The sequence below is a fragment of the Chenopodium album genome, chromosome 14, assembly GCF_948465745.1.
Source record: "Chenopodium album chromosome 14, dcCheAlbu1.1, whole genome shotgun sequence".
In the NCBI taxonomy this organism is placed as follows: domain Eukaryota; kingdom Viridiplantae; phylum Streptophyta; class Magnoliopsida; order Caryophyllales; family Amaranthaceae; genus Chenopodium; species Chenopodium album.
Window position 1 is genome coordinate 6578174 of NC_137847.1, and position 25438 is coordinate 6603611.

At 34.1% G+C, this 25438-nt stretch overlaps 5 protein-coding genes and 1 pseudogene across 5 annotated transcripts; 5 read left to right on the top strand and 1 right to left on the bottom strand.

The window, feature by feature from the left end:
* Window positions 1-458: 458 nt before the first annotated feature.
* Window positions 459-1374, top strand: LOC145578739 (uncharacterized). Its single transcript, XM_081636040.1, has one exon. It carries the CDS (start codon window positions 602-604, stop codon window positions 1052-1054), a length of 453 nt encoding a protein of 150 aa, XP_081492166.1. The 5' UTR covers window positions 459-601; the 3' UTR covers window positions 1055-1374.
* A 2678-nt stretch (window positions 1375-4052) lies between these two features.
* Window positions 4053-4888, top strand: LOC145578740 (uncharacterized). Its single transcript, XM_081636041.1, has one exon. It carries the CDS (start codon window positions 4143-4145, stop codon window positions 4581-4583), a length of 441 nt encoding a protein of 146 aa, XP_081492167.1. The 5' UTR covers window positions 4053-4142; the 3' UTR covers window positions 4584-4888.
* A 2537-nt stretch (window positions 4889-7425) lies between these two features.
* On the top strand, window positions 7426-8301 carry LOC145578737 (uncharacterized). Its single transcript, XM_081636039.1, has one exon. The coding sequence runs from the start codon at window positions 7534-7536 to the stop codon at window positions 8005-8007; it is 474 nt and encodes a 157-aa protein (XP_081492165.1). The 5' UTR covers window positions 7426-7533; the 3' UTR covers window positions 8008-8301.
* Window positions 8302-11399: 3098 nt separating this feature from the next.
* On the top strand, window positions 11400-12080 carry LOC145578741 (glycine-rich protein). The gene has a single exon (XM_081636042.1). The coding sequence runs from the start codon at window positions 11479-11481 to the stop codon at window positions 11827-11829; it is 351 nt and encodes a 116-aa protein (XP_081492168.1). The 5' UTR covers window positions 11400-11478; the 3' UTR covers window positions 11830-12080.
* A 1727-nt stretch (window positions 12081-13807) lies between these two features.
* Window positions 13808-15260, top strand: LOC145579965 (UDP-glucuronate 4-epimerase 1 pseudogene; annotated as a pseudogene).
* A 4139-nt stretch (window positions 15261-19399) lies between these two features.
* On the bottom strand, window positions 19400-20875 carry LOC145577671 (uncharacterized). The gene is made up of 4 exons (XM_081635147.1): window positions 20809-20875; window positions 20211-20650; window positions 19735-20094; window positions 19400-19615 (listed from the first exon to the last, which is right to left on the bottom strand). Exons 1-4 carry the CDS (start codon window positions 20873-20875, stop codon window positions 19400-19402), a joined length of 1083 nt encoding a protein of 360 aa, XP_081491273.1.
* Between the last annotated feature and the right edge of the window lie 4563 nt (window positions 20876-25438).

A 25438-nucleotide genomic window follows, 5' to 3' on the forward strand; every position in this document is an offset into this window, starting at 1 on the left:
ACAAATTACATTAAGAGATTATAAAGTTCGACCTTATAAATAACAAAAATTTAGCACTTAATTACTTTAAGACAGATGAAGTACGTGTCTCGGATCGGAAGATCTAGATTGTTCGGCGGATGCTTTCCCCTACCACTTCCTTGGTATACCGACCTAGTGGGAAATCACCAACAAGAAGGCCTTATTCAAGATAAGATTTCATCATCCTGCTAAAAAGCTTATTACTGAAATCGTGTAAGGATGCACATATGAATTGAAGTGAAATAATAGAGATTTATTTTTGTGTAGAAAAAAAAAAAAATGTATGAGCATGCCAAAACTTACTATGATAGTCATCAAACTTTAATATAATGGACATTTTCATGCATTCCACTATCACAATAATTCCTTAGTGGAAATCACATGGCATATAACCTTCACAAATGTACATGTCATAGAACCATATACTAAAATTTTTATTAATTTTTTTGTACCAAAAAATTCGACCGTCACTCCACTTTTATGTAATGGACTAATGGTTAGCATCTTACCACAAGGTTCACTTATTTTCTTACTATAAATATCCCTTTCATTCTTCTCTATATTTGAAACAAATCAAAACATGGCTCGTCTAAAATCTAATGCTTTACTAATTGTACTACTTGTTGCAACTTCTGTTGTATTGAGTGAGAGTAGGATTATTGCAAGAAAGGACTTGGGTTTAGACCTTGGTGGTGTAGGGCTAGGGTTAGGCCTAGGGTTGGGTGTTGGTGGAGGGTCTGGTTCTGGAGCCGGTGCTGGTGCTGGATCCGGTGGTTCAAGTTCTAGCTCGAGCTCTGCTTCATCTAGCTCAAGCTCAGGTTCGGGTGGAGGAGGTGCAGGCTCTGAAGCAGGCTCCTATGCCGGGTCTAGTGCTGGGTCAGGCTCAAGATCACGAGGTGGTGGTCGTGGTGGAGGAGGCGGTGGTGGAGTTGGTGGAGGAGGAGGTGGCGGTGGTGGTTCGGGTCAAGGAAGTGGGTATGGACATGGTGAAGGTGGTGGACATGGTGGAGGGTATGGTGGTGGTGGGGACTAAATATGAAGTCTAAGCTAAATTTAAGTTGACATTCTTGTGTTAATTGGAAATGAGCTTTTAAGAGAGCTTGTTTATTATTGTTTAATGACTAGCAATGCAGGTTACCATGCATGGCAACATCTATGTACTTTAAAGAGTATACAAATAGAATAAAGTAAATTTAAGTTTTCCCATTGTAGAAAGTCTGATTTGCTTTGCTAGCTATAGTTTGTGTTTTTATTTACGCTGTGTTATTCATTGTAATGACGTCAAAAAAGTTTATAATGAAAAGTTCAGTTTGCATCCTATATAAATCTTTTACTCAAACTCATATGTATAAATTGGAGCAATAACAATGAGAATAATGTACAATTTTTTTGTAAAGATATATATTAATGACTTTGTATTGAGATGAAATAAGCAAAATTCCATAAGTATATGGTCCCTTTAAATAGGTTTTAAATTTTTTGACAGAGTTTTAGATTTTAAATGAGAAGTTAGATGACAAGGAAAGAGAGTAGGTCCCTTTAAATAGGTTCTATTTCGTCTCTTTATTAAAACTGTTACGGAGTATAAGAGTACTAATCCAATTAGCAAGTACATGATGGATGATCATATAATTAGCTATTAGACGACTCAAACAAGAAGTAGGAGAATTCGGTCCACTTATAAGCTCAAAGAAGGTTCAATACTAAAACTAATTGGTAATGGTAGATAATAGGAGTAACTTCACTACCTTAAAAAGTGGAACTTTATATCTCTCTTTTATTTTATTTTTTGAGATGGGAGTCATGGAACACTCATAAGTGGGACTATAATGAGTTTCAACACATGTACTACTACAAATGTATGACGTATTATGGGTAGCTAATTCGATTATTCTTATGATCATATGACTACTAGTAGTTAATATAAACAATTTCAAATTACTAATATTAGGTTCATGACAATGCGTGGTTCCTGTAGGAGGATGCATGATCCGCATGGTGCATCCCTTCAAAAAAAAAAAAAAAAACGAAAAGAACATTGTATAGAAATGTAAAGAACATTTAGTTAAACTGAAAAGAACATGTTATAGAATTGTAAAGAACATTGTATAGAAATGTAAAGAACATTCGGTTAAAGTGAAAAGAACATGTTATAGAATTGTAAAGAACATAACATGATGTTAAATAATGTTCTTTATCTTCATGTTCTTTGATTGTCAGTATAACGTACTTTTATTTGTGACATAATGTTAATTGTTTATTTTAAAATATTCTTTGAATTTTGTCTTTAGATTATACTGGTTGAATAAAAATAATGTTTATTACATTATATTATCATTAGAGGTGATCAAAAATTCGGGTCGGGCCGACCCTTAGCATAATATCTCGTGCCCAAATCCGGAATATGTAGCTGGCTTTTTGGGCCGGGTTTGGGTTTTTAACTAACAATGCATTTTTAGGTTGCCCAAACCCGCCCTATTTTCGGGCTGGATCAGGCCGGGCCGAATTTGATCACCTCTAATTATCATGTTATTTATTAATATTACGGATATTCTTTAGATATATATAAAGAACATAAAGTTGGATTTTTTTTTTTTTTTTTACAAAATTAAATAGCTATATGTTCTTTACAAAAATAACTATATGTTCATTACAATACAACCATATGTGATGTTCTTTATAAGAGCAACTCCAATGGCAAGCTAATTTGACAATTAGCTTGTCATGCCACATCATCTTTTAAGCTAATTATTATTTTAGCTACTTTTTGCTCCAATGGCTAGCTATTAGTTTAGTAGTAGTTGTTGGATAGAAAATACATGGAAAGAGCTTAATTGGTGTGATAAGTATTTTATTTTGGCAAGTTTAATTCCCAAGCAAATTAGCTTGGCAAAGCTAATTTACTTAGCCAAGCTTATTGAGTTTTCTAACTCCAATGGTCAAGCTAGTAGCTAGAAAATTATTGAAATTGCAAGCAAGTCCCTAGCTACAACCATTAGAGTTGCTCTAAAATAGCTAGATGTTCTTTACTTAACAACTAAATGTTTATTCCGCCTTATTTTTTAAAAAAAAGGGATGCACGGAGCACCGTGCATCCGCCTCCGTGGAAAAAATTTCAGGTCCATGATACGTTAACCATAAAAGATCTAAATGCTCAGGCAACGAGCGAGTAGTTAGTATGAACGATTTCAAATTACTTATATTCATGATACGTTAACCATACAAAGATCTAAATGTTAATGAACACCAATTGTCATTTGAGTAATGATACGTCAATATTTATTCAGAAAAATATGTACAATAATCAACTTTCTGAACTTTGTACGTATCACATACACATTCACACCTTTTTTTTTTTTTTTTTTTTTTTTTTTTTTTTTTTTTTTTAATTTCGCCTACATACAAGTTGCATTTGAAAATCATATTGCACATTGTATGAGAAAAACATTATATGGAGTACAAAATAATTATTTACTAAAATTTAATTTGAAGAAACCTAATACAGCGATTAAGAAAACGTTTCTTGACCTCGATCATTAAAAATTTAGGTTGCCATGATCGCTCTTCTCACTAGGAACTTAATTATTTAATTTATACAAGTATTAATTAATGTATGATATTTAATCATCATCCTGAAGAGAACTTAATTGAAAGTTGAGATGGCAATCATATATTTCTTTATTCATTATGTATAATGAAAATGAATGTAAGTAAAATTAAACAAAATATATTGAATAATCCTCAGCAAGTTATTAATGGTGGACAGAGCCTAGTGATTTGTTAGTCACTAACTTCATCTTACAAGCTCAAAACTCAAAGACAATTACAGTACGAAATAAAAAGTTAAAAGTTAGGGATTTAGGGCAAACAATTAAGTCAACAAGCTAAAAATAGTGCGTGGGACCTTTTTTGCATGGGACGGTTCCATAATGCGGCAAAATATTGGCAACCACAAATTAGGTTAGTAACTAGTAAAATAATGAAAAATTGTTACTATATATGTTGAATCATCAAAACACTAAGTATGATCACCTTGCTTTGGCATCTATAAATAGCCCTTCTTTCATCCTTATTTCCTTACTATCAATTGACTTGATCATAAAATTTGAAACAAATTATAAATGGCACGTCTAAAATTTATTGCACTTTGCCTTGCCCTATTTGTTGCAACTTCTGCTATATTCGGTGAGAGTAGGGTTGCAAGGAAGGACTTGGGTATAGATCTCGGGGGTGTAGGGGTAGGTTTGGGTCTAGGATTGGGACTCGGAGGTGGATCGGGCTCTGGAGCTGGTGCCGGTGCCGGATCTGGATCCGGTGGTTCAAGTTCTAGCTCCAGCTCTGCTTCATCTAGCTCGAGCTCGGGTGGAGGTGGAAATGCGGGTTCTGAAGCAGGATCCTATGCTGGGTCAAGAGCCGGATCTGGGTCAAGATCACGAGGTGGAGGCCGTGGTGGTGGAGGAGGTGGAGGTGGCGGCGGCGGCAGTGGTTCAGGTGAAGGAAGTGGGTATGGGCACGGTGAAGGTGGCGGGTATGGTGGGGGATATGGTGGCGGTGAAGACTAAATTAATTTGAAGTCTACATGAAATGGTCGTCAACATGCTAGTGTTAATATCCTCTAAGATATAGCATCTGTTTGTGAGTAGTGTAACAGAATAAAAAGTAAGGTGTCCCATATAAAAAGTCTATTTGTTTAATCAGCTTTTAGCTTGCTTGTTTGTGTTTTCAGTATGTTCGTTTATTCTAGTATTCAAATAATAATATCATGTATTATATTGTCAATGATAAGTTGTTTTTATATATTGTGAAGTTCAGCTTTGCATCTAATATAAATCGGCAGCACAACTCGATCTTTTCAATGACAAATGTTTGTTTATGACTTTGAGTCTTTGATACTAATAAACCATATATAAGTATATGTCAAAATGTATATTTGATCAGGCTATTTTTTCAACGTGATGAGTCCTATATATTTGCCTAAACTACTTATTGTACTAGTTGCTCGTTGTGGTGATTAATTAAAGGACCTAAAGATTAGTTCTCAAATAGCTGTTAGTATTTTAGCAAGTCAAAACACTAATAAAAAATACTTCAAAACTCATATTAAAAACGCTTTTCGCTCGACTGAATTAAGTGATCCTGTAAACTAACTTGATGGATTTCCTCTATTGAATTGTTATCGATTTTAGTAAGAAGTATTTCTTAAGTATTAAGAACAATGAAAGAATAATTTTGTACCATTTTTGCGTTGTTCAATATAATTGAGGTCTAGATGCAAGTTGTGTTGTTATTGTTAGTTGTTCAAACACTGGTGCACATGTTTAGTCTAAGAATAATTTAAGTAATAACAATCTAGCAATATTTAAGTTCGATATTGTAAACTTTTTAGGTCTAGCTAGATGATGTTAGAGTTGTTTTCTACCAATAACCAATATGTCAAAATGTCAGAAAGAACACATCTGCTTAAAAATCGATTGAATAATGACTCTAATTCTATATCATGTTGTGCCAATGTCTTCAATTTGGAATTTGCCTTGGTCGATCTTCATCATGTCGCGTGCAATGATGTGAAGAATTGTTCTCCTTAAAAACAAATATCAAGGAAGACATCGCGATTGATCCTAATTACATCTTGATATAGTCATGTTATGTTCACCTCAGGTCTCATAAATAAATTCAAATAAGATAAATTCAGTAAAAATAAGTTCTGATAAAGGTTGATGAAAATTAAAATTCAAATTACAACTAATTAAAACAAGTTTTAATAAGTTCAGATAAACTTAAATTCATATATGATAAGATAAGTTCAAATAAATGAAAATTTGATGAATAAAACACGCTTTACATTGATTCAGGGCATCTTCCGCCTCTAATTTTACCATGTTGGCCTTCAAGATTTTGCATCAGCTCTTCTCTTCCATGGAATAAGCTTCCAAAAGGTGTAGGTACAAGGTGCATTCCATTCTGATATATATATATATATATATATATACTAGGTTAAATCCCGTGCCATGCACGGTAATTTTTAATACTTAATACTTATCATTAGTTTAACACTATTATTTAATAAATAAAATATTATTCTACCTAATTGCAAAATACGATAAAAGTTCTTACAAAAAAATTTTAAAAAATTTATCACACTAAAAAAAATAGAGTGAATAATATATGCACGACTAATAAAAATAACTATGAATTACATTACAAAGTTAAAGATAGAAAACTATTATTGCATAATATTGTATAAAAAGAATAATATCTTTGCTTGAATGTGTACAAATGGAATATATTTATTAAATCGGAAGTGAAATATTATTGTAAAGTTTGTATTTAAAACTTCTATAAGAAGCTTTGGCCAAAAAATTAAAATAAAAATAAAATAAATAAAAAAAAAACTTTTGGAGGGAAAATTTATAACCTGGAGATGACATGTGTCATTCCTGGTTTCGCCTTTAGTATAAAGTTATAGATAGATAGATAAATATATATATATATATATATATATATATATATATATATATATATATGTATATATATATATATATATATATATATATGTATATATATATATATATATATATATATATGTATATATGTATATATATATATATATGTATATATGTATATATATATATGTATATCTATATGTATACATATATATATATATATATATATATATATATATATATATATATATATATATATATATATATATATATATATATATATATATTTTGACAATATATATATATATATATATATTGACAATAATATAGTTAAAATAGGTGATAAAGATTTATGGTGCTCATGATAAACCCTAGTTGAGTAGTAATGTGTGTAAATAATTATACTATATATTCGTTAGGGTTTTTCTTCAAAAGATAATTGTTTACAGTTAGAATTATATTCTTGTCTTAGTATTAATAATATAAATAATTTAAAACACTCTGTTGCTTGACCCCCATCACTAACTAATAAGAACACAACACGACTAATGACATGCATGCTTAGTTGCTTAGTATATAATTTTATTCTATTAAGTTTGATTAATACATGCATGTTACTCATCCTAAGATAAACCTTGAGATGGCAAAATGTCAACCACAATTTCCTTTTGCAAGTAAATTGTTAATGGTGGACAAAACCTACTGGTAGCCGCTAAATTCATATTCATATCTAAAATGGCATAGCACGTACGAAATTGTTTTGTATTACTAACACACTAAGGCTACACAAGTCAACAAGCCAAAAATAATGCGCGGACCATTTTTGATGCACATGTTAGTGCCCTAACGCGGCAAATTTAAATGGTATCAACGAGTTTAGGATTAATAATAATTTATTATAAAAGAATTCTAGAATTTTCGATCACAATATGTTTAATAACCACCAAACCCCAAGTAAGAACACCTTGCTTTGGCACTATCATATGCCATGGATCTATAAATAGCCCCTCTACGCTTTCAAATTACTTCACAATCAACTGATTTGATAGTTTTGAAACAAAAAATAAACATGGCTCGTCTAAAATTTATTGCACTATTCATTGCCCTACTTGTTACAACTTCTTCTGCTGAGATTGAGAGACCTGAGAATAGGGTAGCCAGGAAGGAATTGGGTATAGACCTAGGGGGTGTGGGGGTTGGATTAGGGTTAGGGCTAGGCTTAGGTCTTGGTGGTGGGTCGGGCTCTGGAGCTGGTGCCGGAGCTGGATCAGGGTCCGGTGGTTCAAGTTCTAGCTCAAGTTCTGCTTCATCTAGCTCAAGCTCGAGCTCAGGTGGAGGTGGAAATGCAGGTTCTGAAGCAGGCTCCTATGCCGGCTCAAGCGCTGGGTCTAGATCAGGAGCTCGTGGATCACGAGGAGGCGGACGAGGAGGAGGTGGTGGCGGCGGCGGTGGCGGTGGTGGTGGAGGTGGCGGTGGTGGAAGTGGATATGGACACGGTGAAGGTGGTGGATATGGCAGAGGCTACGGAGGTGGTGGAGATTAAGCTTAAGTTCTAATTTAAAATTGTTCATTGTTTGATGTGACAATAATGTATGGCAACATATGTATGGTACAAACAAAATAAAAGAGTACTTTATATATTAAGGAAATTAAGTCCATTTGCTTGCATGGCTTGGATTTGTATTCATATGTTTGGAGGTTCCTAAATCATGTACTCGGTGTGTTCAATGTAAAGGAAAATATCTATTACAGTGATGCTCAACGAACTCACATCTTATATACTAGTATATACTCTGTAATTCGGTAATAAGTCTAATAACTCTTTTCTAATGACAAGTAGAGCAAAGATAAGAAGGTTGAATGTATTACTCTTTTTTCCTCAAAATGTAGTGAATGAGATATAAGGTTAATCTTGTGTATAATCAAGCATACATGTATGTATTGTGCTTAAAAGAGAAATAATTCTTGCAGGAATTAATTACAATTCAAGAGCATTGTCTTGAAACAGTTACAATTTAGTACAATTTACCTCAAGTCAAGTAAATACTAATGTGCTATTCAAAAAAAAAGTAAATACTAATGTTAACGAAATATCACAAGTCATTTCATCTTTCTAGTTAGTAGGTAGCCATTTTGCACATTACTCTGTAGTAGTTAAAACTAAAAGTCTACCCGGCCCTGTTCTTTTGGACCTATTTTCAAATTTTCGAATGTGTTCAATTCAATTCAATTTAAGCAATTTTCTCTCTATAATTTCATTCGAATAATTGAATATTGAATTCACTCAAATTTATCTCCATAATTTTATCAAGTTTACTTTTCAGTTCAATTTACACAATTTTCACTATGTAAAAACTTCCAACTGCATATATAGACAATATAGTCTAGTTACAGTTTAGCTCAATTTAAATTCATCTTCATTAAAAAAGATCAGGATTCAATAATGCTATTTTTTGTACAAATATATACCTGGCCTATATACTAAGTACATACTTGGTTTTTCATGATTACCTACCAACGCACATATTAGCATATATATACTCCATAACGTTTAATCCTTAACATACATTAACACATACATTACTCAAACTCAAAACTTAAATCTGGGTTTTTTTTTTTATGTATTAACAACATTAAGATGCGTGAATTTTTTATAAATCCCTAAAGAACTACTCCGTATGATATAATTTTAAAAATCATATCTAATGCTTACAATCATATATTAGGGTTGCATATCAATTTAACCATTAAATAATATGAAGTATGTAAAGTAAATATTTTGAATACATTAATTTATTCTTATTAAATGAAGCTGAAAAATTCTCCTAATTATAACAAAATAAAATAAAATAAAATAAAATTTCTTTTACGTGAACGAAAAAATATGGTCAAAACTTATAGGATGCAGTTTTTAAATTTTGATCGCATCAATTAGATAGGTAGGAATTATAATTGTTTTCCTAGTGTAATTTGTGCCCCTTATAAATCAATCATTGGTTGCATGCGAGTTTCTTTTTTTTTAAAAAAAAAAAAAAGTTGAATACATTATAAATACAATTATATTGAATTCAAATTGATAACAATCATTCACCTTGTTCTATTTAATTAGGGATACCACCTACTCATTATTTTAAAGATTAAATATTGACTCTAACCCATATACGTGTTAATACCTGCAAAAAAAAAAAAAAAAAAAAAACTAATAGTCAGATGAATGATTAGCAACACTTGTGTAGTGTGTAAGATTCTTTATACACCATGTGTATATGCAATGAACCTATCAATTAATTAATATGCACGTAACTAGTGCAATACATATCTTGTGCAACAGATCCTAGAGAGAGCATGCGCTAAGGCAAAATTTGATCGATCCACAAATTCGGTATGCGTGCAACTGTGCAAGCGATGCTTTATTATAGAATCCTCCGCAAAATTGGTTGTGGACAAAACTTAGTGGTTGCCGCAAATTTCATCCTCAACATGAGTATTTGTTACCAAAAATAGTGCGCGGGACCAAATTCTTGCATGGGACGGTGCAATATTTTATCTTACGTTCATACCATATATGCTTTCTTGTTGACTGTGAGTCGAGCTATTGCAAGGAAGCTAAGGACGGGCCATGCGCACGGTGCCGATCTAAGCTAGTGATCTTGGGGCTGGCTTAGATTAGGCCTACCGTGCAGGTGCCTGAGCTTGGAAGTTATAGTTCAAGTTCAAGCTCGTGCAGTGATCGTTGTAGGCATCATTCTCTTGCGGTGTGTTTGGATTGAAGGAAATGGAGGGAAAGGAAGAGAAGAGAAATGGAGAGATGAGATATCTTTCATATGGATAACAAATGAGGTAGGAAGGAAATTGGAGGGGAGAGAAATGAAGGGATTAAATTGTAGTAAAATGATCCCTCCATCAATGGAGAGATTTGGAAGGAAAACGCACCATTCCTCCCTCCCCTCCTCTTCTCCTCCCTCCCCTTCTTTTCCTTCCCCTTTCTTTATCCAAACACAGTGTTGGTGTAATATATTTTTCAGGAAAATAATATGTTCATTTTCTCTTAGTGGTTTGTCAATCAAGACTGAAAACAATTTCAATATTGATGAAAAATATAACCTTCTGTATAGAACAATAGCTACATCATTCTCCTCCCTTCTATCAATTTTATTGCAACTTTCTCTTCAACTTTCTTTTGGAAGGAAATATATTGAACCAAAAAAGGAATATAATTGTTTTATTTTCTCTTGAAAAAATGTTTTTCATGAAAGTTTTTAATTGACCGAAGATATCTCCATCAAACAAGATATAGCTAGTCATATAGCCTTAATACAATAATACGTAAACATAAGAATACACCAATTACCAAAATTAATCTTGTATAAATTGTACAAATGCAAATTGTTTAGTTAAATTTTTTGAGTGACACTAATCAAAAGTTTACTACTCCCACTTGGTAGATAGAAGAAAATTTAGTTGTTAGTGGTGAAAGTAATTAGTATGTGATGTATATATTATAGCATAATGAAGCACTTACCGATCACTCCCACCCCATTTTTATCAAGGCTAATTAAGTTTTTTAAGATTGACACACATGATTGCACTAATGTGCCTAAACAAGTAAGCATGCATTAGCAAAACCCTAGCATCAAGCTCACCAAAAAGAGAATGAGAATTTGTGTATATGCACTAATTATTGGTGTAAGATAAACATAAGCAAGCAAATTGGTCAAATAGCCAATCATCAATATGTCTATGTAAATCCTGGCCCGTTCGTTTACATCATTTGCTCTTTGTGGCTATCTCTACACTACCTAGAAATAAATAGGTATTACGTAACTTAGTTCTCTTGCGCGTATGCACCATCATATATCAATCTTTCAATTCTCCTCCAACCATCCCACCTTTTGCATCCATATAAATATATAGGCCTTAGCTTATTCAGCAACTCACTCTATCTTCAAAATCTATACACTTACTTAAGCATCGTTTTACATTTAATTTGTTAGTTACAATTTCATCCTACAATATGGCCACTATCAAAACTAGTCTAGCTCTTATGTTATCATCCTTGTTATTGTTATCAACATTAGTAAACGTGTCCGAGGGTCGTGTCGAAAGAAAGGATCTAGGGTTGGACCTAGGTGGTGGCATAGGTGTTGGTGTAGGAATAGGTGTTGGGCTAGGTGGAAGTGGCTCAGGCGCGGGTGCTGGCTCAGGTTCGGGTTCAGGTAGCTCAAGCTCGAGCTCGAGTTCATCCTCCTCTAGCAGTTCTGGTTCCCGTGGTGGGTCGGGAGCTGGCTCTGAGGCTGGATCGTATGCTGGTTCTCATGCTGGTTCAGGAGCAGGAGGAGGTGATGATGATGATAGCAACTATTAACTCAAAAAATTTACAAGCTTGTAAGAAAATATGTTTCATAATTTTGTGTTGATTTCATTTTAAATTTGTGATTATTGCTCATGATTTGTACGTATGTCACTTTTGTATTTGTTGTACTATAACTATTAAGTGTTGTTTTTATTTTTCCACTTATGTAAGTGTGATTTACTACTTGTATATGTATTCTAATGTTACAAGTTTTTGTCTAGTGCACAAGTCAACAATGAAATTATGTATGAATATATTGTTTCTCTTTACTATGGAGTATTAATATTTTATTTATTTATTGATAAATTTATTGATTGAAATTCAACTATTATTGTAGACCAATAAAAGATAAGTTTATACAATCTTATGATTATACAATCAGATCTCATCTCAGAGTTTCGACTTATCCTTAATAAATGTATAGCCATATTTGCTGATTAAAATTTTGAACATATTTTTCTACCTTAGCACATTTGTTCATAGATTAACCTATACAATGATTGGAACTTTGGAAGTAAGAAATATGGGTAAGAGTAAAACTAATTTAACTGTTTCATTTTTATAGTCAAAATTAAATAAATACTAAGAGTCCTAATGTTGTACCACGAGGTCCACGACCCAAAACAATTACGAAGAATAAAAACAGTCCATTATAACATTTGTACCCAAATGTACGGGTCATGAACTCATTACAAACATGAAACATAAGATGGGCTTTAGCTTTTTGGGCCATTTGCAAAATCAGCTTACTTTTCTTTTTTGAACAGACAAAATCACAAAATCAGCTTACTTAGGGTCTATTCTGTTCAGGTTAATTTCAATTCAGTTTAGTTTAATTCGAATCAATTCACTTTAGTTTTTAATTTCCTTCTCTTATAAATAATTCATTTCAACTCTATTCAGTTCACTTCAGTCCCAATCAGTCCCTCACCTTCTACTCTCAAATAATCTTTTATTCCCACTAAAAATAAGACAATTGAAGAAAGAGAGCATTGGTAGGGCCGTAGGGTAAGTGAATTTAAGGGGGGAAATAATAGAATATACAAGTTATAGTGTAATCAAAAGATGAATAGTTTTTATTTTTTATTTTATTTATTTATATATATATATATTAATAAAATCTTAATCATTGCCAAAGAAGTAACTAAATCACATGACACACACAATCATCTAAAATATTTTCCAGATAAACAACTAATATATTGTCCAGATGAATAACTAATGACTAATCAGTTTCATGATAGATACATATTGTTTACACATTTACACAAAAAGAATACAAAAATACAAATTTAAATAATGAAATATGAAGTGTAATTCTTCAAACAATTAGAATATTTAATCAACACCATTGATTCCATGAAATTTTTCTTCTTTTATAATCTTAAAATAGTAAAAGTTAAAAATAATAACCCTCCCAACTTAGTTCACCATTTCCTATTTTTCCTTGTTTAATTACATTCATATACCGTATAAAATACAAATGGGAAGAAGTTCATAACACGACCCAAAAACCACCCAAACCCTAATTAAAGGTGTCGAAACCTTACCCAATCAACTCAATATATACGATTTAATAACTCATAGACAAAAAAATTTAAAATAACTCAAATATTAATAGACTCAATTTCGCCAAACATGACCCAAACACCCGAATTAATACCTATAGGCTATAGCCCCAGTCAAAGAACGGGCTAAAAATTACTCGTACAAAGCAGACTACAATTACTGTACCCGAAACCCCCACACACAACACACACGGGGTTCTCTGTCAAAAAAAAATAGTCAAGTTAAAAAGTCGTAAATACTGAGCACAGTAAGCAGTAGAAATACTGTAATACATCCAACCTGCCCGTCTTTTTAACGCGTTCACGCGTCTAGTTTGGTTAAATTGTCCCTATCTTCATTCCTCTCTCTTTCCTTGTGGGTGACCACTATATATCCCCCACCTCTATCTCTCCCCTTTTTTTCTCTTTGCAGATGCAGATTTACCGTTTCCCATTATTCTTCCTTTCTCTTTCCTCTGCATCTGCTAATAATCTCCATTTACACCAATTGAATGATTAAATTTCTGGAGAGAGAAAATCAAAAGAGAATAGTAATGCCTCAATTAGAGGACGAACTCTTCCCTAAAACACCTGGAAAATTTAAGGTTGATCAAAGGGGTGCTCATTATTTCATGAATCGTCAGCTTCATCGTTGTTTCGCTTCCACTAGTACCATGTTTCTTTGGGCGTTGTTCTTGATTGCTCTTACGGCGTCGTATTTGAGTTTCCAGAGTTTCGTCGATACGGGTAGCAAGTATTTCACCGCCTCTTGGGGCGGTATTCAATGGGAGAAACAAGTACGGACATCCGCCCAGATCCATCGATCTGGTGGTATGTCCGTACTTGTTACCGGCGCTGCCGGTTTTGTCGGGTCCCACGTCTCCCTCGCCTTGAAAAAACGAGGCGACGGAGTCGTGGGCCTCGACAACTTCAACAATTATTACGACCCGTCGTTAAAACGGGCTCGTAAGAATTTGCTTCAATCTCATGGTATATTTATAGTCGAGGGTGACATCAACGATTTCAAGATCGTGTCGAAGCTCTTCGACACGGTCGCTTTCACCCACGTGATGCACCTCGCGGCTCAAGCGGGTGTTCGATACGCGATCGAAAACCCGATGTCGTATGTCCACAGCAACATTGCGGGTCTAGTCAACTTGCTAGAAGTCTGCAAGTCGGCTAACCCGCAACCGAGCATCGTATGGGCTTCATCTAGTTCCGTCTACGGGCTCAACGAGAAGAGTCCATTTTCCGAACTCGACCGAACCGACCAACCCGCATCCCTCTACGCCGCAACCAAAAAAGCCGGCGAGGAAATAACCCACACATACAACCACATCTACGGGCTCTCCATAACCGGGCTCCGCTTCTTCACCGTCTACGGCCCGTGGGGCCGGCCCGACATGGCGTATTTTTCCTTTACCAGGAATATTCTACAAGGGAAACCGATCACCGTTTACAGAGGTAAAAACAAGGTAGATTTAGCAAGAGACTTCACATACATAGACGACGTCGTAAAAGGGTGTTTAGGGGCGTTGGATACGTCAGGAAAGAGTACCGGAAGTGGCGGTAAAAAAAGAGGGGTAGCACCGTATAGAATATACAATTTGGGGAACACACAACCGGTAACGGTACCGACACTTGTCGGTATACTAGAGAAGCATCTGAAAGTGAAGGCGAAGAAGAATGTAGTGGAAATGCCAGGAAACGGTGACGTTCCGTTTACTCATGCGAATATTAGTTTGGCCCAAAAAGATTTCGGGTATAAGCCCACTACCGATTTGCAAACCGGTTTGAAAAAGTTTGTTAGGTGGTATCTTTCTTATTACGGCTACAATAACGGCAAGCCTGTAAATTGATTAAATTTTTTTTTTGGAAGTAAATTTTTTTGGTCAATTACAGAATTTTGTTGGGTAATTTTTAATTTTTTTAAGGGTGGAGAAATATATGGGGGTTCTGTTTTTTCAAAAATGACAAATTAGAATTCCAAAAAAAGAAAAGGATTAAAAAAAAAAAAAAAAAGTCATGGGTAGATAAAATTTTATTTTTTCAAGAATCATATCTGTAAAGGAAAAATCTTTTATTTTAGGTGCCAACTAATTTTCCCATATTCGCTTACTTTGGAGTTTGGATATTTTTATTTCATGTGTCGATCAGTGTTATTAATTACTTAGTGATATTTATTTACGCGATCAATTATATAATCAGTAAATAGCTTGGCCGGTTGGTCATTATTGATAGTCCTACAACAATAATTGAAGGAAATTTCTTAGGAAAGAAAGAACGTGGCATGTTGCATCATTTTTCTACTCCGTCATTTAATTATAATGTTGCTAGTAATTGTAGTGCAATGTGGTGGCATAGTTCTAAGTGCAGGCATAGGATTTGATTAAATTACTAATTACATTAATATAATTATAATTATAATTGTATTAAAAATGAATAAAGACAAGGCCTTAAAGTAGTGTATAACATTGGATTTAGTAGGTAGTTACAAAGAGTTCATACCTGGTATTGTGTGTAAAGGTATGTAGGAATGGTTGGCCACTAAGTATGCTGTTAATTAGACTTTATTTTTGTCTACCTGTCGGTGATTACTGGTTATAGTTCAGTAGTTAAGATACTAATTAAAGAAAGAATGAGGCATGGCATGTTATACTTGTTGAGTAGAAAAATGTGTCTTGAAAGTTCGTTTCAGGATTAATTAATGATATGGTACGAGTGTTTAGCTCCCAATGAAAAAAGGGGTTATAGAATACCATAAAGCGTAAGTTCTATTAGAATTAGTCATTTGTAATCATATTTAGCGAACAAAAAAAATTTGAATTAGTAATGTTACGGAGTCTAACGTTATATAAAGTGTTTTCAAAATTTTTTTATGCAAGATTTCGTCTATGAATTACATTTTGTTGTATGTAGCTAAATAAAACTAATCGTGTTAAATATACTTATTGAGGTGCGATTCGACCTCTAGCCTCGCACTCCATCTAGCAACGGGCATCGGAGATTAATTCTTGATTGTTGTGCAAGTACAGGGTCTTTGTACACTATTACAGCTGCATGAATGATGAGTAATGAATTACACATGTTTCTTGTCACATACCCTATGACAGTTCAAATCACTATAAATTGACTATTGGAGTGTTCAGCTTGGAAACCTATACTATTTATACATGAATTATGGAATAGTAAAACAGTTCAGTCTATTCTTAAGGATGAAGTTTTTAGAATTCCTATAAAGATAGATTTCGTATTCCTACGGTAGTACGGTCTACGTTATACAGTATACTACAATAAGAATATACATTTAATTATTTCCACCTTTTTCGTGATTTAGAAATTTTTTAAGAATTAACATTCCAACCTAGCATTGAATTATTCCATTGTTTATAGAATCTTGTTTGCTTTAAACTCGAAAAATTATAAGAAAATAAAAAGAAATTATGTATATTATCTCCGATAACTCTGTCTAATAAGAGAAACATTTACATCTAAAACAATAAAGCCAAAAGTCAAAATAAGAGTGAGATAGTTACGTCAATAAACATTATAACAAACATGACAACTGATTCGAACAGATGTGCTCGTAATATTCTATCTAGCACCATACAGAATGTGGGTTACTTTAATTTGTAGCTAATGAAGCGGATTAAGTCCAGCTTTATATCACATTATATAAAGTAAAATGTACGTATGATTGATTATGATAGTTTCAATCTTAAGCATGTTTCCCACAAAAATGTATAGAATTAGCCAACAAATACAATATAAATAGTGCTCCATTTATAAACTTTTGGAGTACTACTGCATTAAAATGATTGCGAGATCCAACTATACTAGACAGAGCAAGTGCCAGTGGTGCTAAAAAAATTAAATAAAATTGAGGAATAAGACAGGCTGGTTTTTAGAGCGTGACATACGGTATTGTTAATGGTGATGGGCCCACTAATAGGCTCTGGTGGGCCCAAAAAGGCCCAATATATATTTATCTAGCTGTTAAAGTTTGTTATTTAGCAATTTATAAAGATGGATATAGATATTAAGATTATGATATGATGGTTTATTATAACAAAACACATGCTTTACCGACATACACTAGATTTTTTTTTTTGGTGGAATTTTGTAACCGAGTCAGTTATATGTACTACAGTACATCCGTTTAATATTATTTACAAAGTATAATTTTAGAGGAATTACATACTATTATGTAAAATTTGTTAGTGAGTGTAAAATAAAGAGATAATTGATGTATGTGATGAGTCAGAGAGACAATGAGAAATGATAGCCTATATATATATATATATATATATATATATATATATATATATATATGTTATCAATAATATGTACCATCTATTTTAACAAAAGTTGCAATTAATATGAAATAGAAGCAATATGTTAATTACGGTTCCAAATCTTTTTTTATTTTTTTAATTTTTTTTTTTTAAGGCCAAGATATTTTTTTTCCTTTAGTTTAATGGATATCAATATATCATTCATATTTTGGGATGAATGATTCTATCTAAAATTCTAAATTATTAAATTTTTGTATGGATTTGAGTCCAGTCTAATAGACCAATACCAGGACTCTTTCAACCAGTAACAAGTCTACTGTGTGTGGTAGAGTATTAACTATTAAGTAATGAGTATTTCAGACAAATTGTGTTTGTACTACATACTTATTTGATTTGCAGTTTATTTTGGACCATAGACTAACATGTTCGTTTATTTTTGTTGACACATTTTGAATTTAACACTAATTACAAACTCTATTTTGATTAAATTTGTGATTTATAATTATGGTAATATATAGTTATGTTAGGTTTGGTTGAAATCATCCTAATCTATATTTTCATAGTATCAACCTTTTGTTTAGTGGTCGACTTGGTGATAAGGACATTTTAGGTTTTATTATTTTTATTTTTTTGAAAATAGCAAAAAAGTTCCTAATATCTTAGGTTGTAAGATGGACATTTACCCAACTTTTTCCTCAGTGATTTTTTTTTTCTTTTCCGACATTGATTATTATATGCCTTGCACATGACTTAAAAAAAAAACGCCTTTTTCTATTTTTTTTTCCTATTTTCCCTCTAATTCCAACTTTCCTGTTTTATTTTGGCCCTTAAGAACCCATTTATATGGTGAAATGAACCCATAACCTTAAATGAACAAATTTCTTGACTAGAAAATGATTGCACAGAAATGAAGACATTTGTTGGCACGCAAATCAAGGCATTTCTATTAGTGTTTTGCCAACTTTGACTGGCATTTAAAGGCCAAAATAACTCCAAAACCTGAAACGAGCATTTTTTGGCTTGAAAATAACGACAAAAAAGCCGAGGCATTTCCTGACACATAAAATGATTTTCAAAATCATACCCGAGCAATTTAGACTACAAATTGGACCCATAAGAACCAAAATTACTGTCTAACCATAACCGAGCAACTTTTTTGGCTTAAAATTTGAGAAGCTAAAGAAACGGTATAGGCTCAGCTCGACTAGCCGGGGCTTGATTTGAACTCGTGTTTGGCTCGAGATCTTAATGTGCCAAGCCTGAGCTAGCTCGGCTTGAAAGCTCGTGAACAAGCTCGAGTTTTTGTAATAAATCGATTAGTAACATAACCTTTGTTTCATATTTAGGACTTAAGAACTAAAATTAATTTTCAAAACTTTAGCTTGCGTTCTTGCTGAGTGTTGGAACTTTCGTTCATGTTTTTTTTTTTTTTTTTTTGGTAAGTAAGTAACTATACTGATATAAAAAAAAAACTGTACAATATTTACAATGTACAAACAAGCATAAAAATAGGCTCCCCACACTACACAAGACCAAAAGGCCAAACACCCACCTAGGAACCTGAGATTCCCCAACCATCTTCCAGGAAGGGTGCTGGGGAGAAACAGGAACCCCTACTGGACACAGATCTCCCTGGTACCTTCTAGGAAGGCCACAGGGAAAACAGGACCAGGCAAACAGAAATGAACAGTAAAAACAGACAGAAACAGATTCAAACAACAATTACAACTCAATTCTAAGCTAAAAAAGCCATTTACAGTCTTCAATCTTCCACCTTGAGTCAATGTGTTGCTGAGCTCTTCCCAAAACTTCCGTTCTGATTGCTCTGACTAAGGAGTCAGGATGCAGAACATCATGGTGCCTGAACACTTGAAACCTAGCTAGCCAAACATGATAATTTGTAGCTGTAAGAGAAGCAAGAAAAATACTGCTCTGAATCCCATTCTTTCCCAGTTTCTTCAAGCATTTCCAGGTCACAGCAATGTTATCATGTTGCATTGTGATTCCCAGCCAGTTGCAGATACTATTCAAGCATTTTTTTTTCTATATGTACACTCAAAAGATAAATGGCTTACTGATTCTTTCTTGTCCCCACAGAGCAGACATAAATCATCATTACAGACCCCAAACTGCAGCATCTTATCTCTTGTTTTGAGTCTGCCCAGCATAACCAACCACACCACAAAGGAGTGCTTTGGAACATTATACTTATTCCAGACCCATTTGCTCCAAGGTACTTTCTCCATATTGCCCTGCAGCCACTTATAATAATCAGTTATCTTGTATTTTCTACTCAGCCAATTGTTACTGACAAACACCTCTTTGAGCTCATCCTTAACTTTGCACATCAACTTCCAACCCCACCCTGCATCTCTCTTTGAAACATACTGCCACCAATCTTGACCTCTTAGGTACACTAAATGAACCCATTTAACCTATAAGGAATCTGTCTTTTTAGCTATTTTCCAGACATAACTCCCCAAATCAGCTCTATTACAGGCTGCACAATCCCTAACTCTCAAGCCAAAGGAGGATCCCTACTCAGAACTGCCTTCCCATCCCACAAAAAAGCCTTACACAGCTGAACAATCCTGAGCATAACAGTTTTGGGAATTAGTAGATACTGAGCCCAGTAAGTATGCAAACTCATGAGCACATCATTCACTAGGGTGGCTCTAGCAACATAAGAAAGATTCCTGTTACTCCAACATTGAATTTTGCCTAACATCCTGTCAATCAAAGAGTCATAGTCTACCACCTTCAAATATTTATCATTTAAGGGAATTCCCAAATATCTAAAAGGCCTATCACCAACTACAAAGCCAGAATTCTGCAGAATCACCTCTTTGACTTGGTCCTGCACATTCCCCAAATAGATAGCAGTTTTATCTATGTTCACCTGCAAGCTAGACCTTCTTTCAAAGGTCTTCAGAGCTCTAATCAACAACTGAATAGAACTCTCATTCCCATAAGAAAACAACATCAGATCATCTACAAAATGAGGTGATTTAAGGCCAAATTCTCACTTCTCTGATGGTACTTAAAATCACTCTTTTTGCCCACCTTCCTCAACATTCTAGTCAGATACTCCATAAAAATCACAAAGAGTAAAGGAGACACATGATCTCCTTATCTGATCCCCTTCTTACCAGCAAAGAAACCATATAAACCCCCATTAATCATCAAAGAAAAAGAAGGGGTACAAACACACTCCATTATCTAAGCAACAAATTTGACAAGAAAACCCAAAGCAACCAGCATATTCCTTATGAAATCCCAACTTATGGAATCATATGCCTTCCTCAAATCCACCTTGATAGTGCACCTAGGAGGCTTCCTCTTATTACTGTAACTCTTGAGCATGTCCTGGTACACCAAAACATTATCCAGAATAGACTTATCAGCAACAAAGGCACCTTGGCAAGGATTTATTAAATCTGGAAGCACTTCCTTAAGCCTTTTACAAAGAAGCTTTGAAATGACCTTATATATAACATTACAACAAGCTATTGGCCTAAATTGAGTGACCTTATTAGCATTATCTACCTTAGGGATTAAGGTAAGAGTAGTAGCATTAAGTTGCTTCAAGAGTTTACCATGTTCAAAGAAATTCAGTACAGCTTTAGTGACATCAAGGCCTGTCACATCCCAAGTACTCTTGAAGAATTTGCTTGAAAATCCATCTAGCCAAGGAGCTTTGTCATCACCAATACTCCAGATGGCATTCTTAACATCCCTTTCACTGAAATTCCTGCATAGTCTGTCAATCTGCTCACTACTCAAACAATTTCTTTCTTGGATCACAGCAAAGTGCACCTCTCCATTAGCTACAACACTTGAACCCAAAAGAGACTTATAATAATCCAAGAATGCATCATAGACTTGCAAAGGATCAGACACCATATTTCCATCCTCACCAATAATAGAATAAACACTATTCTGAATTCTTCTTTTCTTCAAAATAGCATGAAAAAAGCAGAATTCATGTCACCATCCTTTAACCAATGCACCTTAATTAGCTTTTTGCTTCAAGAATTTATACCTAGCAGCATGAGATTGAGTTTACCATGTTCATGGTTTTTGTTGTTTTTACTTGTTTATGTAGAAAAAGAACCAACGAAAGAAATAGAAAGAAAATAGTCTCACAATGATAAAAGATAGGAGCAAGTGATAGAATATAAGTTTTATAAAAGCAAAATTTGATTGTCCTTGAAACAAGTTTATGGATTATTATTTTGAGAAAACGGGGTGCTAAGGTGAGGTTTTTTTTTGAAAAGATGAGGCAAATGTGAGATTATTAGTTTTAATTTTTCCTCGTTCAAAGCCAAATTTAATAAATCATTTATAAATTTATACCTCGTATGATACCATAAGAGAATAACGCACACACATAAGAGGAATAATGTTAACCATGATTGCTTGGAGGACCGATTGCTTGGTCTGCTTTCCAATTTTCTTTCTAAAACAGTGGTGAAAGGAGATCGACTCGAGCTCGTGAATAAATATCTGTTAATTAAGGTAGTAATTAGAACTTTATAGTCCAAATGATATGACAACTTATTGTTTTATCATTAATTATACACATTGACAAAATTAATTGGCTTGTTACAAATTTATTGTTAGAATGACCAAATTAAAATACAGAATACGTATTATTAGGGATCATATTTAGATAAAGATCCCGTCAAAAAATATTTAGAGACAGATAACACTATTTTGGTAGGAGAACAATAATGTTGTTTCATCAGTACTTGCTTGATTAACATTATCCATTGGTGGAGTGGGCCTAAATGTACCAAGATCACTGATAGAGTACAATACTCCGTAATTCTTAAGTAGTTAACGGCCATAAGCCATAACCATTATCCCACGGGCTCTATTATGATTTTGGAAGACATAATTTGGGGGAAAAAAAAGGAAGGTCTCGTTTTACGTGTTAAAAATTTCTCAGTTTGCTTGAATGCTTGACAGTTGATGCACATAGAACTGTTATGTACTTCGAAATAAGAAGTTAATAAATTTTCATTCATCATATCTCTTATAAGAAACATTTTAAATCCTAAGAGTATAATACAATAAAACCACTTTTTATTACGAAACGGAGGGGGTATCTTTTATTTTGAACCTTAAATTGTATCAACATTATCACAATGCATATTCTCCTTTAATCCTATTATTATTATTATTATTTTTATTATTATATCTCAAAAATAGACAAAGTCATACAACCTACAAAAAATTAGTGGGAAGCCGAGATACAATTTGTGTCTCCACTCCTCTAGTTATAGCAAATCCTATCTAGTGAAGATATGAGATGCAGCACGTGCCCCAATGTCCTGAGTCTTCGAAAACTTCTAGATCTGCTTCAGTAAAGCAACAGTCTCCTTTTCTAATTCCACTAAAGAAAAGAAAGAGAAAGGAAGGAAGCCATATCCAATTGCTCGACAATTGGATTCATATTTGACCCGCTTTCGATTGGCTGCATCAGTCACTATCAGTCCAGGAACAAAGTCAGATAGCCCACACCGTGTCAAAGGAGAAGATCCTGTCAAGTCAATATAGACATCGCTACCACAATCCCAAGAATAAAGTAACACATCTGCAGGTCTAAGGGCCCCGTCATTCCCTCCAGATAACCCAATGTCCACCTCCTTTCTAGTTGAAATCTCTGACCGATAGCAATCATCAACAAGGGTATTTTGAACAATATTATGCCGATGTTTAATGCTCACAATACCAACACAAGGCACCGCGTGATCACCGAAAATATCCCCAAAAAAAACCTTTGAACAAGCAGAGCATGACGTTGTGCTAGAGAACAATGGAACACCCAACCGGTAGCACAGCACACAGCGATAAGCACACAGCGATAAGTCTTAGCGTTCATCGTTTGACCCAACCCCAAAATAGGGACCACCCGAAGCCAAACAGAGGTGTGATCTCCATGTTGTGATTTTCATAATGCTGATTGTTGAGGAGTTAAAGAATAAGCGGATTCTGCAGAAGCGGTAACCTTTGTGAAATATATATCTGCCAATTTTTTCATGATTTTAGGGGCAACAACCTCACTAGGATTACTCAAAATGTCAGACTCCACCGTTCCATTAAACAAACTCAACGCATCCTCAAAGGCTCGTCCAAGACCAACAATGCCAGCATGCCGTAGAAGTCATACAACCTATAGAAAATTAGTGAAAAGACGAGATACAATCTAGACTCCCACTCCTCTAGTTATAGCAATTAGCAAGGCTTATCCTAGGGAAAATATGAGTAGCAGCACGTGCCCCAATGTCTTGAGTCGCCGAGAACTTCTGAACCCTCTTCGGCAACGCAACAACCTCCTTATCTAATTCCCCAAGTGAAGAAAAGGAAAAGAGAAGGAAAAGAAACTATATCCAATTGTCCGACAACTAGATTCATACTTGACCTACTTTCGATGAACCGCATCAGCCAGGAACAAAGTCAAATAGCCTATATTATATCAAAGGAGAAGACCCTATTATTATTATTATTATTATTATTATTATTATTATTATTATTATTATTATTATTATTATTATTATTATCTCAAAAACAAAAGCCATACAACCTACAATAAATTAGTGGGAAGCCGAGATGCAATCTGGGCCCCCACTCCTCTAGCTATTGCAAATCCTACCCTAGTGAAGATATGAGCTGCAGCACGAGCCTCAATGTCTTGCGTCGTCGAGAACCTTTGAATCCGCTTCAGTAACGCAACAGCCTCTTTCTCTAATTCCCCAAGCGAAGAAAAGGAGAAGGGAATGAAACCATATCCAATCGCCTGACATCGAGCTTCATACTTAACCCGCTTCCGATGAGCTGCATCAGCCACAACCCGCCCAGGAATGAAGTCAGATAGCCCTGACTGTGTCAAAGGAGAAGACCCTGTCAAATCAACACAGACATTATCTCAAAAACAGATTATGTCATATAACCTACAAAAAATTAGTGCGAAGCCGAGAAACAATCTGGACCCCCACTCCTCGAGCTATAGCAAATCACGTGCCCCAATGTCTTGACGTCGTCGAGAACTTCTGAACCCGCTTTAACAATGCAACATCCTCCTTCTCTAATTCTCCAAGTGAAGAAAAGGAGAAGGGAATGAAACCATATCCAATCGCTTGACAACTAGCTTCATACTTTACCCGTTTTCGATGAGCCGCATCTGCCACAACTAGTCTAGGAACAAAGTCAGATAGCCAGACTATGTCAAAGGAGAAGACCCAATCAAGTCAACACAGACATCGCGACCACGATCCCAGAAATAAAATATAAAGGAAATGGGGTTAATGAAAAATAAAGTATGATAGTTGAGAAGTGAAAGAATCTAAAAACATTGAAGTATGATAGCTGAGGGGGGTACGGTTCACTATGAGAGAAAAAATTAGTAAAATATTGTGAAGGTTTCCAAAAAATGAAATAGAACAAGTAATAAAATACGACCGCAATAAAAAAATTAGAGTAAGTAATAAAATATGGAGAAAGTATTATTATATGAGTACTTTGTTATTTTAAAATTCTTTGAGAAAAATTTTAAAATCCCCCCGTGAAAAAAACAAGTCAACAATTACAAGTTTCCAAGAAATTTCAGGAGCTGTTATCTATGTATTTTTAATCTTTATTAGATGGCAATTGAATTTAATTGTCAAAGACTAGATAATCAATTGTAAAGTGTATTTGACTGATTAAACTTTGAAGGCAAACACAAATTATATTAACGAATCCATCATGATCAATGACAATACATTGCTAGAAATT